Source organism: Zonotrichia albicollis, chromosome 40 (assembly GCF_047830755.1).
Source record: "Zonotrichia albicollis isolate bZonAlb1 chromosome 40, bZonAlb1.hap1, whole genome shotgun sequence".
NCBI lineage: Eukaryota > Metazoa > Chordata > Aves > Passeriformes > Passerellidae > Zonotrichia > Zonotrichia albicollis.
In genome coordinates, this window is record NC_133858.1 from 135,273 (window position 1) to 148,084 (window position 12,812).

Below are 12,812 nucleotides of genomic sequence, written 5' to 3' on the forward strand. Positions count from 1 at the left end.
GGGGAATTTTTGGGAATTTTTTAGGATTTTTGGGGATTTTCTGGGAAATTTTGGGTAATTTTTTAGGAATTTTTTAGGGTTTTTTTAGGATTTTCTTGTTTTATTTTTGGGTGATTTTTTGGGAGAATATTGGGGAATTTTTGGGTAATTTTTGGGGATTTTTTGGCAATTTTTTGGGGATTTTCTGGGAAATTTTGGGTAATTTTTTTCGATTTTTTTTGATTTTTTGGTAATTTTTTGGGAAAATATAGGAGAATTTTGTGGGAAATTTTTTTGATATTTTTTAATTTTTTGTGGGAATTTTGGTAACTTTGAGAATTCTGCATTTTTGGGTCAATTTTGAGACAATTCAGCAAACTTTCCCCTCCAATATTCGGATTTTTGACCCGAATTTTCACCAAAATTTCCCAATTTTTGCTCGATTTTCGGCGGGATTTTTTTGGGATTTATTACAAATGTTCTTAATTTTATAAATTCTGATTTTTGGGTTGAATTTTGACGTTTTTTCTGAAAACTTTCCCCTCCAATATTTGAATTTTTGACCCGAGTTTTGACCAAATTTCGCCGAAATTTCCCAATTTTCGCCCGATTTTCGGCGGGATTTTTTTGGGATTTATTACAAATGTTCTCAATTTTATAAATTCTGATTTTTGGGTTGAATTTGGGCGTTTTTTCTGGAAACTTTCCCCTCCAATATTCAGATTTTTGAGCCGAATTTTCACCAAATTTCGCCGAAATTTCCCAATTTTCGCCCGATTTTCGCCGGGTTTTTTTTGCTATTTATCCCAAACCTTCTGCCCTTTATAAATCCTAAATTTTGGGTTGAATTTGGGCGTTTTTTGTGGAAACTTTCTCCTCCAAAATTTGAATTTTTGACCCAAATTTTCACCAAATTTCGCCGAAATTTCCCAATTTTCGCTCGATTTTCAGCGGGATTTTTTTGGGATTTATTACAAATGTTCTCAATTTTATAAATTCTGATTTTTGGGTTAAATTTTGGTGTTTTTGGGTGCAGGCCCTGCAGCAGGAGCTGGATTTTGGTGCCTACCTGGGCCTGGCCGCTCACCTGGTGCCGCTGCGGGGCCGCCACAACCCCAACCTGGCGCGGGGGCTCAGCGCCCACCTGCACAGCGGCCACCACGCCACACAGGTAACTGGTTTGTACTGGGAGGGACTGGGAGGGAGAAAATGGGGAAAAAACGGGAAAAAACGGTGAAAAAACGGCGAAAATCGGTGAAAAAATGGCGAAAATAGGGCAAAAAATGGGCGAGAAAGGCTTAAAAATGGGGAAAATAAGGTGGGAAATGGGGGAAATGGGAACTGGGATTACTGGTTTGTACTGGGAGGGACTGGGAGGGAATAAATGGGGGTAAATGCTGAAAAAATGGGGAAAAAATGGGGAAAATTGGTGAAAAAAATGGGGAAAATATGGGGAAAATAGGGTGGGAAATGGGGGAAATGGGAACTGGGGTTACTGGTTTGTACTGGGAGGGACTGGGAGGGAATAAATGGGGAAAAATGGTGAAAATTGGGTGAAAATTGGTGAAAAAATGGGGAAAATAGGGCAAAAAATGGGGAAAAAATGGGGAAAAATGGGTGGGAAATGGGGGAAATGGGAACTGGGGTTACTGGTTTGTACTGGGTTATACTGGGAGGAATTGGGAGGGACTGGGAGGGAATAAATGGGGAAAAAATGGTGAAAATTGGGTGAAAATTGGTGGAAAAATGGGGAAAATAGGGGGAAAATGGGGACAATGGGATTTGGGGTTACTGGTTTGTACTGGTTTGTACTGGGAGGGGCTCAGCGCCCACCTGCACAGCGGCCACCACGCCACACAGGTAAGGGGGGAAAAATGGGGAAAAAATGGGAAAAAATGGTGAAAAAACGGTGAAAATCGGTGAAAAAATGGGGAAAATAGGGCAAAAAATGACTGAAATATGGGAAAGAAAGGGTTAAAAATAGGGGAAATGGGGATTTGGGGTTACTGGTTTATACTGGGTTATACTGGGTTATACTGGGTTATACTGGGTTATACTGGGTTATACTGGGAGGGACTGGGAGGGAGAAAATAGGGAAAAAATGGTGAAAATTGGGTGAAAATCGGTGAAAAAATGGGGAAAATAGGGCAAAAAATGGGGAAAATAGGGTGGGAAATGGGGGAAATGGGAACTGGGGTTACTGGTTTGTACTGGGTTATACTGGGAGGGACTGGGAGGGAATAAATGGGGAAAAAAACAGAAAAAAATGGGGAAAAATGGTGAAAATTGGGTGAAAATCGGTGAAAAAATGGGGAAAATAGGGCAAAAAATGACTGAAATATGGCAAAGAATGGGTTAAAAATAGGGGAAATGGGGATTTGGGGTTACTGGTTTATACTGGGTTATACTGGGTTATACTGGGTTATACTGGGAGGGACTGGGAGGGAATAAATGGGGAAAAAATGGGGAAAATTGGGTGAAAAATCGGTGAAAAAATGGGGAAAATATGGGGAAAATAGGGTTAAAAATGGGGAAAATGGGGTGGGAAATGGGGGAGAAAGGGTTAAAAATGGGGGAAATGGGAACTGGGGTTACTGGTTTATACTGGGAGGGAATAAATAGGGAAAAAATGGGGAAAAAATGGGGAAAAACGGTGAAAAAATGGGGAAAATAGGGTTAAAAATGGGGAAAATGGGGGAAATGGGAACTGGGGTTACTGGTTTGTACTGGGAGGGGCTCAGCGCCCACCTGCACAGCGGCCACCACGCCACACAGGTAACTGGGTGTACTGGTTTATACTGGGAGGGACTGGGAGGGGAGAAAATGGGGAAAAAATGGGGAAAAACGGTGAAAAAACGGCGAAAATCGGTGAAAAAATGGCGAAAATAGGGCAAAAAATGGGGAAAATATGGGGGGAAAATGGGGAAAATAAGGTGGGAAATGAGATTTAAAGGGTTAGAAATGGGAACTGGGGTTACTGGTTTGTACTGGGTTATACTGGGAGGGAACAAATGGGGGGAAATGGTGAAAAAATGGGGAAAAATGGGTGAAAATTGGTGAAAAAATGGGGAAAATAGGGCAAAAAATGGGGAAAATAAGGGGAAAAATGGTGAAAAAATGGGGAAAATCAGGTGGGAAATGGAGGAGAAAGGGTTAAAAATGGGGGAAATGGAACTGGGTTATACTGGTTTGTACTGGGAGGGACTGGGAGGGGGAAAATGGGGAAAAAATGGGAAAAATCGGTTAAAAAATGGTGAAAATTGGGTGAAAATTGGTTAAAAAAATGGGGAAAATAGGGTTAAAAATGGGGACAATGGGATTTGGGGTTACTGGTTTGTACTGGTTTGTACTGGGAGGGGCTCAGCGCCCACCTGCACAGCGGCCACCACGCCACACAGGTAAGGGGGAAAAAATGGGGAAAAATGGGGAGAAAATGGGGAAAAAATGGGGAAAATAGAGCGAAAAATGGGGAAAATAGGGTTAAAAATGGCAGAAATATGGGAAAGAAAGGGTTAAAAATGGGGGAAATGGGGATTTGGGGTTACTGGTTTATACTGGGTTATACTGGGTTATACTGGGAGGGACTGGGAGGGAGAAAATAGGGAAAAAATGGTGAAAATTGGGTGAAAATCGGTGAAAAAATGGGGAAAATAGGGCAAAAAATGGGGAAAATAGGGTGGGAAATGGGGGAAATGGGAACTGGGGTTACTGGTTTGTACTGGGAGGGACTGGGAGGGGGGAAAATGGGGAAAAACAGTGAAAAAATGGTGAAAATCGGTGAAAAAATGGGGAAAATAGGGTTAAAAATGACTGAAATATGGCAAAGAATGGGTTAACTATGATGAAAACATGGGAAAGAAAGGGTTAAAAATGGGGGAAATGGGAACTGGGGTTACTGGTTTGTACTGGGTTATATTGGGAGGGACTGGGAGGGAGAAAATGGGGAAAAATGGGAAAAACGGTGAAAAAATGGTGAAAATTGGGTGAAAATTGGTGAAAAAATGGGGAAAATAGGGTTAAAAATGGGGAAAATAGGGTGGGAAATGGGGTTTAAAGGGTTAAAAATGCGGGAAATGGGAACTGGGGTTACTGGTTTGTACTGGGAGGAAATAAATGGGGAAAAAACGGGAAAAATCGGTGAAAAAATGGGGAAAAATCAGTGAAAAAATGGGGAAAATAGGGTTAAAAATGACTGAAATATGGCAAAGAATGGGTTAACTATGATGAAAACATGGGAAAGAAAGGGTTAAAAATGGGGGAAATGGGAACTGGGGTTACTGGTTTGTACTGGGTTATACTGGGAGGGACTGGGACGGAATAATTAGGGAAAAATTTGGGAAAAAAAATGGGGAAAAAATGGGGGAAATAGGGTTAAAAATGGGGAAAATAGGGTTAAAAATGGGTGTAAAGGGTTAAAAATGGGAAATGGGTTACTGGTTTGTACTGGGTTATACTGGGAGGAATTGGGAGAGAATAAATGGGAAAAAAACAGGAAAAAATGGGGAAAAATGGTGAAAAAATGGTGAAAATTGGGTGAAAATTGGTGAAAAAATGGGGAAAATAGGGTTAAAAATGGGGAAAATATGGGCAAAAAATAAGGGAAATAGGGTGGAAAATGGGAACTGGGGTTACTGGTTTGTACTGGGATGGATTGGGAGGAATTGGAAGGGAATAAATGGGAAAAATCGGGGAAAAAATGGTGAAAATTAGGTGAAAAATGGGTAAAAAAATGGGGAAGAAAGGGTTAAAAATGGGGGAGAAAGGGTTAAAAATGGGAATTTTGGGGTTACTGGTTTGTACTGGTTTGTACTGGTTTGTACTGGTTTATACTGGGATTGGGATGAACTGGGAGTGGATTTGGGGCTTTAAAATGGCGAAAAATGGGCAAAAAATGACCCAAAAATGGGATTTTTTTCCGGGTTTTTTCTGCTTTTACTGGTTTGTACTGGTTTGTACTGGTTTGTACTGGTTTGTACTGGTTTGAACTGGTTTGTACTGGTTTGTACTGGGATTGGGATGAGCTGGGAGTGGATTTGGGGCTCTAAAATGCTGAAAAATGGGCAAAAAATGAGCAAAAAATGGGATTTTTTTGGGGTTTTTTTCCTGCTTTTACTGGTTTATATTGGTCCATACTGGTTTGTACTGGTTTGTACTGGTCTGTACTGGTTTTTACTGGTTTAAACTGGTTTGAACTGGTTTGAACCGGTTTTGCTGGGCAGTTCTGGGTCCAGGTCCCGCTGGTGCCGCCCGAGGACGGCCGCGATGACGTCATCGCCAACGAGGCCCCGCCCACCGGAAGTGACGAGGAGAACACGTGGGAGTGGTGAGAGAAGGGGGAAAAAAAAAACGGGAAAATTTGGGGAAAAAATGGGAAATTTTGGGGAAAAAATGGGAAATTTTGGGGAAAATGGGAATTTGGGAAAGGGATTTGGGGGTTTGGGAAAAAAAAGGGGAAATTTGGGGGAAAAAAGTGGAAATTTGGGGGAAAAATGGGAATTTTGTGGGGAAAAAAAGTGGAATTTTTGAAGGAAAAAAAGGGGAAATTTGGGGAAAAATGGGAATTTTGGGGCAAAAAAAAGGGAAAATTTGGGGAAAATTTGGGGACAAATTAGGGGAAATTTTGGGGAAAAAATAAAAAAATTTTTGGGGAAAAAAGGGGAAATTTGGGGGGAAAAATGGGAATTTTGTGGGGAAAAAAAAGTGGAATTTTGGGGATTTTTGGGGGAAAATTTTGGGGAAAAAATAAAAAAATTTGGGGAAAATGGGAATTTGGGGGTTTGGGGGAAATAAAGGGGAAATTTGGGGGAAAAATTGGAATTTTGGGGCAAAAATATGTGGAATTTTGGGGAATATTTGGGGATTTTTGGGGAGAAATGAGGGGAAATTTTGGGGAAAAAATAAAAAATTTTGGGGAAAATGGGAATTCGGGAGTTTGGGGAAAAAAAGTGGAAATTTGGGGGAAAAAAAAAGTGGAATTTTGGGGATTTTGGGGGAGAAATGAGGGGAAATTTTGGGGAAAAAATAAAAAATTTTAGGGAAAATGGGAATTCAGGGGTTTGGGGGAAAAAAGGGGAAATTTGGGGGAAAAATGGGAATTTTGGGGCAAAAAAAAGTGGAAATTTGGGGAAAAAATTAGGGGAAATTTGGGGGAAAAATGGGAATTTTGTGAGGAAAAAAAAGTGGAATTTTGGGGAAAATTTGGGGGTTTTTGGGGAGAAATGAGGGGAAATTTTGGGGAAAAAATAAAAAATTTTGGGGAAAAATGGGAAATTTTGGGGAAAATGGGAATTTGGGAAAGGGATTTGGGGGTTTGGGGAAAAAAAAGGAGAAATTTGGGGGAAAAAAAGTGGAAATTTGAGGGAAAAATGGGAATTTTGGGGAAAATTTGGGGATTTTTGGGGGGAAATTTTGGGAAAAAAATAAAAAGTTTTGGGGAAAATGGGAATTTGGGGGTTTGGAGGAAAAAAGGGGAAATTTGGGGGAAAAATGGGAATTTTTTGGGGAAAAAAAGGTGGAAATTTGGGGGTTTTTGGGAAAAAAACCGGGAAATTTTGGGGAAAAAATAAAGTTTTTTGGGGAAAATGGGAATTCTGGGGTTTGGGGGAAAAAAAGTGGAATTTTGGGAGAAAAATGGGAATTTTGGGGCGAAAAAAAGTGGAATTTTGGGGAATATTTGGGGATTTTTGGGGATTTTTTGGGGGAAATTTTGGGGAAAAAATAAAAATTTTTGGGGAAATGGGAATTCGGGGGTTTGGGGGAAAAAGGGGAAATTTGGGGGAAAAATGGGAATTTTGGGGCGAAAAAAAAGGGAAAATTTGGGGAAAATTTGGGGACAAATTAGGGGAAATTTTGGGGAAAAAATAAAAAATTTTGGGGGAAAAAAGGAGAAATTTGGGGGAAAAATGGGAATTTTTTAGGGGAAAAAAAGGGGAAATTTTTTGGGAAAAATAAAAAGTTTTGGGGAAAAAATAAAAAATTTTGGGGGAAATGGGAATTTGGGAAAGGGATTTGGGGGTTTGGGGAAAAAAAAAGTGGAAATTTGGGGGAAAAAAGTGGAAATTTGGGAGAAAAATGGGAATTTTGGGGCAAAAAAAAGTGGAATTTTGGGGATAAAATGGGAAATTTTGGGGAGAAATTTGGGGAAATTTTGGGGAAAAAGTAAAAAATTTTGGGGAAAATGGGAATTCGGGGTTTGGGGGGAAAAAGGGGAAATTTGGGGGAAAAATGGGAATTTTGTGGGGAATAAAAGTGGAAATTTGGGGATTTTTGGGGGGAAAATAAAAAATTTTGGGGAAAATGGGAATTTGGGGGTTTGGGGAAAAAAGGGGAAATTTGGGGGAAAAATGGGAATTTTGGGGCAAAAAAAAGTGGAATTTTGGGGATTTTTGGGGGGAAATTTTGGGAAAAAATAAATTTTTTTTGGGAAAATGGGATTTGGGGGTTTGGGGGAAAAAAGGGAAATTATTGGGGAAAAAAAAGGTAAAAATTTGGGGATTTTTGGGGAAAAAATCAAAAATTTTGAGGAAAAAATGGGAAATTTTGGGGAAAAAATAAAAAATTTTGGGGAAAATGGGAATTTGGGAAAGGGATTTGGGGGTTTGGGGGAAAAAAAGGAGGAAATTTGGGGGAAAAAAGTGGAAATTTGGGGGAAAAATGGGAATTTTGGGGCAAAAAAAAAAGGAATTTTGGGGATTTTTGGGGTGAATTTTTGGGTGAATTTTGGGTGAGTTTTGGGTATTTTTGGGTGAATTTTGGGGTGAATTTTGTTGTGAATTTTGGGGTGAATTTTTGGGTGAATTTTTGGTATTTTGGGGTGAATTTTGGGGTGAATTTTGGGTATTTTTGGGGTGAATTTGGGGTGAATTTTGGGTATTTTTGGGTGAATTTATGGGTGAATTTTTAGGTGATTTTGGGTGAATTTTGGGGTGAATTTTGGGGTGAATTTTGGGTATATTTGGGGTGAATTTTGGGTATTTTGGGTTTAATTTTGGGTGAATTTTGGGTATTTTTGGGGTGAATTTTGGGTTGAATTTTGGGGTGAATTTTGGCTGTTTTGGGCCGTTCCCCACAGGTGGCACAACTTCCGCACCCTGCTCGACTACAACAAACGGGTGGCGCTGGGTAAGGGGCGGGGCTTGGCAAAGGGGGCGGGGCTTGGCAAAATGGGCGGGGCTTGACACACACTACAACAAACGGGTGGCGCTGGGTAAGGGGCGGGGCTTGGCAAAGGGGGCGGGGCTTGGCACAAATGGGCGGGGCTTGGCACACACTGCAACAAACGGGGGGCACTGGGTAAGGGGCGGGGCTTGGCAAAGGGGGCGGGGCTTAGAACACATAACAACAAACGGGTGGCGCTGGGTAAGAGGCGGGGCTTGGCAAAGGGGGCGGGGCTTGGCACACACTGCAACAAACGGGTGGCGCTGGGTAAGGGGTGGGGCTTGGCCGGAATGGGCGGGGCTTGGCACACATAACAACGAACAGGTGGTGCTGGGTAAGAGGCGGGGCTTGGCAAAGGGGGCGTGGCTTAGCCAGAATGGGCGGGGCTTGGCACACATAACAACAAACGGGTGGCGCTGGGTAAGGGGCGGGGCTTGGCCAAAAGGGGCGGGGCTTGGCACCCACTACAACAAACGGGTGGCGCTGGGTAAGGGGCGGGGCTTATGACAATTATAAAATGGGGAAAAATGGGCAAAAAATGGGATTTTTTCAGGGATTTTTTTTGTTTTTTTGATTCATACTGGTTTGTACTGGTTTGTACTGGTTTATACTGGGATTGGGATGAACTGGGAGTGGATTTGGGGCTTTAAAATGGTGAAAAATGGGCAAAAAATGGTGGAAAAATGGGATTTTTTTCGGGGTTTTTTTTGTTTTTTTGGTCCATACTGGTCCGTACTGGTTTGTACTGGTTCATACTGGTTTGTACTGGGATTGGGATGAACTGGGGCTTTAAAATGGCAAAAAAAAAGGAAAAAATGGGTGAAAAAAGGGAAAAAATAGCTAGAAAATGGGATTTTTTTGGGATTTTTTCGGGGTTTTTTCTGTGTATCTTCCCCATACTGGTTTGTACTGGTTTGTACTGGTTTATACTGGGATTGGGATGAACTGGGAGTGGATTTGTGGCTTTAAAATGGTGAAAAATGGGCAAAAAATGGTGGAAAAATGGGATTTTTTCAGGGTTTTTTTTGTTTTTTTGCTCTATACTGGTCTATACTGGTCTATACTGGTTTGTACTGGTTTATACTGGGATTGGGATGAACTGGGAGTGGATTTGGGGCTGTAAAATGGGGAAAAATGGGCAAAAAATGGTGGAAAAATGGGATTTTTTTGGGGTTTTTTGTGGTTTTTTGGTCCATACTGGTCCGTACTGGTTTATACTGGTTTGTACTGGTTTGTACTGGGATTGGGATGAACTGGGAGTGGATTTGGGGCTTTAAAATGGTGAAAAATGGGTAAAAAATGGGAAAAAAAAGGGATTTTTTCGGGGTTTTTTCTGCTTTTACTGGTCCAAACTGGTCCCTACTGGTCCATACTGGTTTATACTGGTTTGTACTGGGATTGGGATGAAGTGGGGCTTTAAAATGGCAAAAAAAAAGGAAAAAATGGGTGAAAAAAGGGAAAAAATGGCTAAAAAATGGGATTTTTTTGGGATTTTTTCGGGGTTTTTTCTGTGTATCTTCCCCATACTGGTCTGTACTGGTTCATACTGGTTTATACTGGGATTGGGATGAGCTGGGAGTGGATTTGGGGCTCTAAAATGGTGAAAAATGGGCAAAAAATGGTGGAAAAATGGGATTTTTTTGGGATTTTTTCGGGGTTTTTTCTGTGTATCTTCCCCATACTGGTTTGTACTGGTTCGTACTGGTTTGTACTGGGATTGGGATGAACTGGCAGTGGATTTGAGGCTTTAAAATGGTGAAAAATGGGCAAAAAATGACGCAAAAATGGGATTTTTTCGGGGTTTTTTCTCGTTTTTTGGTCCATACTGGTCCATACTGGTTTGTATTGGTTTGTACTGGGATTGGGATGAACTGGGAGTGGATTTGGGGCTTTAAAATGCTGAAAAATTGGCAAAAAATGTGTAAAAAATGGGATTTTTTGGGGATTTTTTTGGGTTTTTTTCTGCGTATCTTCCCCATACTGGTTTGTACTGGTTCATACTGGTTTATACTGGGATTGGGATGAACTGGGGGTGGATTTTGGGCTCTAAAATGGGGAAAAATGGGTAAAAAATGACCCAAAAATGGGATTTTTTCGGGGTTTTTTCTGCTTATCTTCCCCATACTGGTCCATACTGGTTTGTGCTGGTTTATACTGGGATTGGGATGAACTGGAAGTGGATTTGGGGCTTTAAAATGGTGAAAAATGGGCAAAAAATGACCCAAAAATGGGATTTTTTTGAGGTTTTTTCTCCTTTTTTGGTCCATACTGGTTCATACTGGTTTGTACTGGGATTGGGATGAACTGGGAGTGGATTTGGGGCTTTAAAACGGTAAAAAATGGGCAAAAAATGGTGGAAAAATGGGATTTTTTTGGTTTTTTTTTTGTTTTTTTCATCTGTACTGCTCCCTACTGGTCCATACTGGTTTGTACTGGTTTATACTGGTTTATACTGGGATTGGGATGAACTGGGAGTGGATTTGGGGCTTTAAAATGGTGAAAAAATGGGCAAAAAATGGTGGAAAAATGGGATTTTTTCGGGGTTTTTTCTGCTTTTACTGGTCCAAACTGGTCCATACTGGTTTATACTGGTTTATAGTGGTTTGTACTGGTTTATACTGGGATTGGGATGAACTGGGAGTGGATTTGGGGCTTTACAATGGTGAAAAATGGGCAAAAAATGGTGGAAAAATGGGATTTTCTCGGGTTTTTTTTTGTTTTTTTGGTCCATACTGGTCCCTACTGGTTTGTACTGGTTTATACTGATTTGTACTGGGATTGGGATGAACTGGGAGTGGATTTGGGGCTTTAAAATGGTGAAAAACGGGTAAAAAATCGTGGAAAATGGGATTTTTTCGGGGTTTTTTTTGTCCATACTGGTCCCTACTGGTCCATACTGGTTTATACTGGTTTGTACTGGTTCCCAGCGCTGGAGATCGGGCCGGACCTGCCGTCGGCCGAGGCCCTGGCGCGCTGGCTGGGCGAACCCGTGCGCGCGGCCTTCCTCCCCACCCGCCTCTTCCTCACCAACAAGAAAGGGTTCCCCGTGCTGGGCCGGGGCCACCAGCGCCTGCTGGGACAGCTGCTCAAGGTACTGGGTTATACTGGTTTGGACTGGTTTATACTGGGAGGGGGGAAATGGGGAAAAAATGGGGAAAATCGGTGAAAAAATGGGGAAAATCGGTGAAAAAATGGGGAAAAAAGGGGGAAAAATGAGCAAAAAATGAGAGAGGAAAGGGTTAAAAATGGGGAGAATGGGAACTGGGGTTACTGGTTTGTACTGGGAGGGACTGGGAGGGACTGGGAGGGGGAAAATGGGGAAAAAATGGGGAAAAAAGGGGGAAAATCGGTGAAAAAATGGGGAAAAAAGGGGGAAAAATGGGGAAAATAGGGGGAAAAATGAGCGAAAAATGGGGAAGAAAGGGTTAAAAATGGGGGGAATGGGAACTGGGGATACTGGTTTGTACTGGGAGGGGGAAAAATGGGGAAAAAAGGGGAAAATCGGTGAAAATTGGGTGAAAATTGGTGAAAAAATGGGGAAAATCGGGTGGGAAATGGGGAGAAAGGGTTAAAAATGGGGTGTAAAGGGTTAAAAATGGGATTTGGGGTTGCTGGTTTGTACTGGGTTATACTGGGTTATACTGGGAGGGACTGGGAGGGTGAAAAATGGGGAAAAAAGGGGGAAAATTGGTGAAAATTGGGTGAAAATTGGTGAAAAATGGGGAAAATAGGGTTAAAAATGGGGGAGAAAGGGTTAAAAATGGGGGAAATGGGAAGTGGGGTTACTGGTTTGTACTGGGTTATACTGGGGGGGACTGGGAGGGGGGAAATGGGGAAAAAATGGTGAAAATCGGTGAAAAAATGGGGAAAATAGGGGGAAAAATGAGCGAAAAATGGGGAAGAAAGGGTTAAAAATGGGGGAAATGGGAACTGGGGTTACTGGTTTGTACTGGGAGGGACTGGGATGGGGAAAATGGGGAAAAAATGGGGAAAAACGGTGAAAAAACGGGGAAAATCGGTGAAAAAATGGGGAAAATCGGGTGGGAAATGGGGTTTAAAGGGTTAAAAATGGGATTTGGGGTTGCTGGTTTGTACTGGGTTATACTGGGAGGGACTGGGAGGGACTGGGAGGGGGAAAATGGGGAAAATCGGTGAAAAAACGGGGAAAAAAGGGGGAAAAATGAGCAAAAAATGGGGAAGAAAGGGTTAAAAATGGGGGGAATGGGAACTGGGGTTACTGGTTTGGACTGGGTTATACTGGGAGGGACTGGGAGGGGGGAAATGGGGAAAAAACGGGGAAAATCGGTGAAAAAATGGGGAAAAAATGGGGAAAAATGGGGAAAAAAAGGGGGAAAAATGAGCAAAAAATGGCGTTGAAAGGGTTAAAAATGGGGAAAAAAATGGGGGAAAAATATGGAAAACATGGATAAAAAAAGACCGAAAAAAAGGGTGAAAAAATGACCAAAAAATGGGGAAAAAATGTCCAAAAAATGGCATTTAAAGGGTTAAAAATGGGGGCAATGGGAACTGGGGTTACTGGTTTGTACTGGGTTATACTGGGAGGGACTTGGAGGGTGAAAAATGGGGAAAAATGGGGGAAAAAATGGGGAAAATCGGTGAAAAAATGGCGAAAAAAGGGGGAAAAATGAGCAAAAAATGGGGAAGAAAGGGTTAAA

At 41.7% G+C, this 12,812-nt stretch overlaps 1 protein-coding gene across 8 annotated transcripts in view; it reads left to right on the plus strand.

Moving 5' to 3' along the window:
• Window positions 1-12,812, plus strand: part of PRMT5 (protein arginine methyltransferase 5) — a 48,492-nt gene that overhangs the window by 7,171 nt on the left and 28,509 nt on the right. For all 8 annotated transcript variants that reach the window (XR_012577784.1, XM_074531855.1, XM_074531860.1 and 5 more), the window contains exons 4-7: window positions 1,016-1,150; window positions 5,199-5,302; window positions 8,051-8,100; window positions 11,064-11,227. Coding sequence is in view for 7 of the 8 variants with exons in the window: in XM_074531855.1 (XP_074387956.1) it covers window positions 1,016-1,150; window positions 5,199-5,302; window positions 8,051-8,100; window positions 11,064-11,227 (453 nt within the window). In the remaining variant the exon portion in view is untranslated. The remainder of the gene's footprint in view (window positions 1-1,015; window positions 1,151-5,198; window positions 5,303-8,050; window positions 8,101-11,063; window positions 11,228-12,812) is intronic.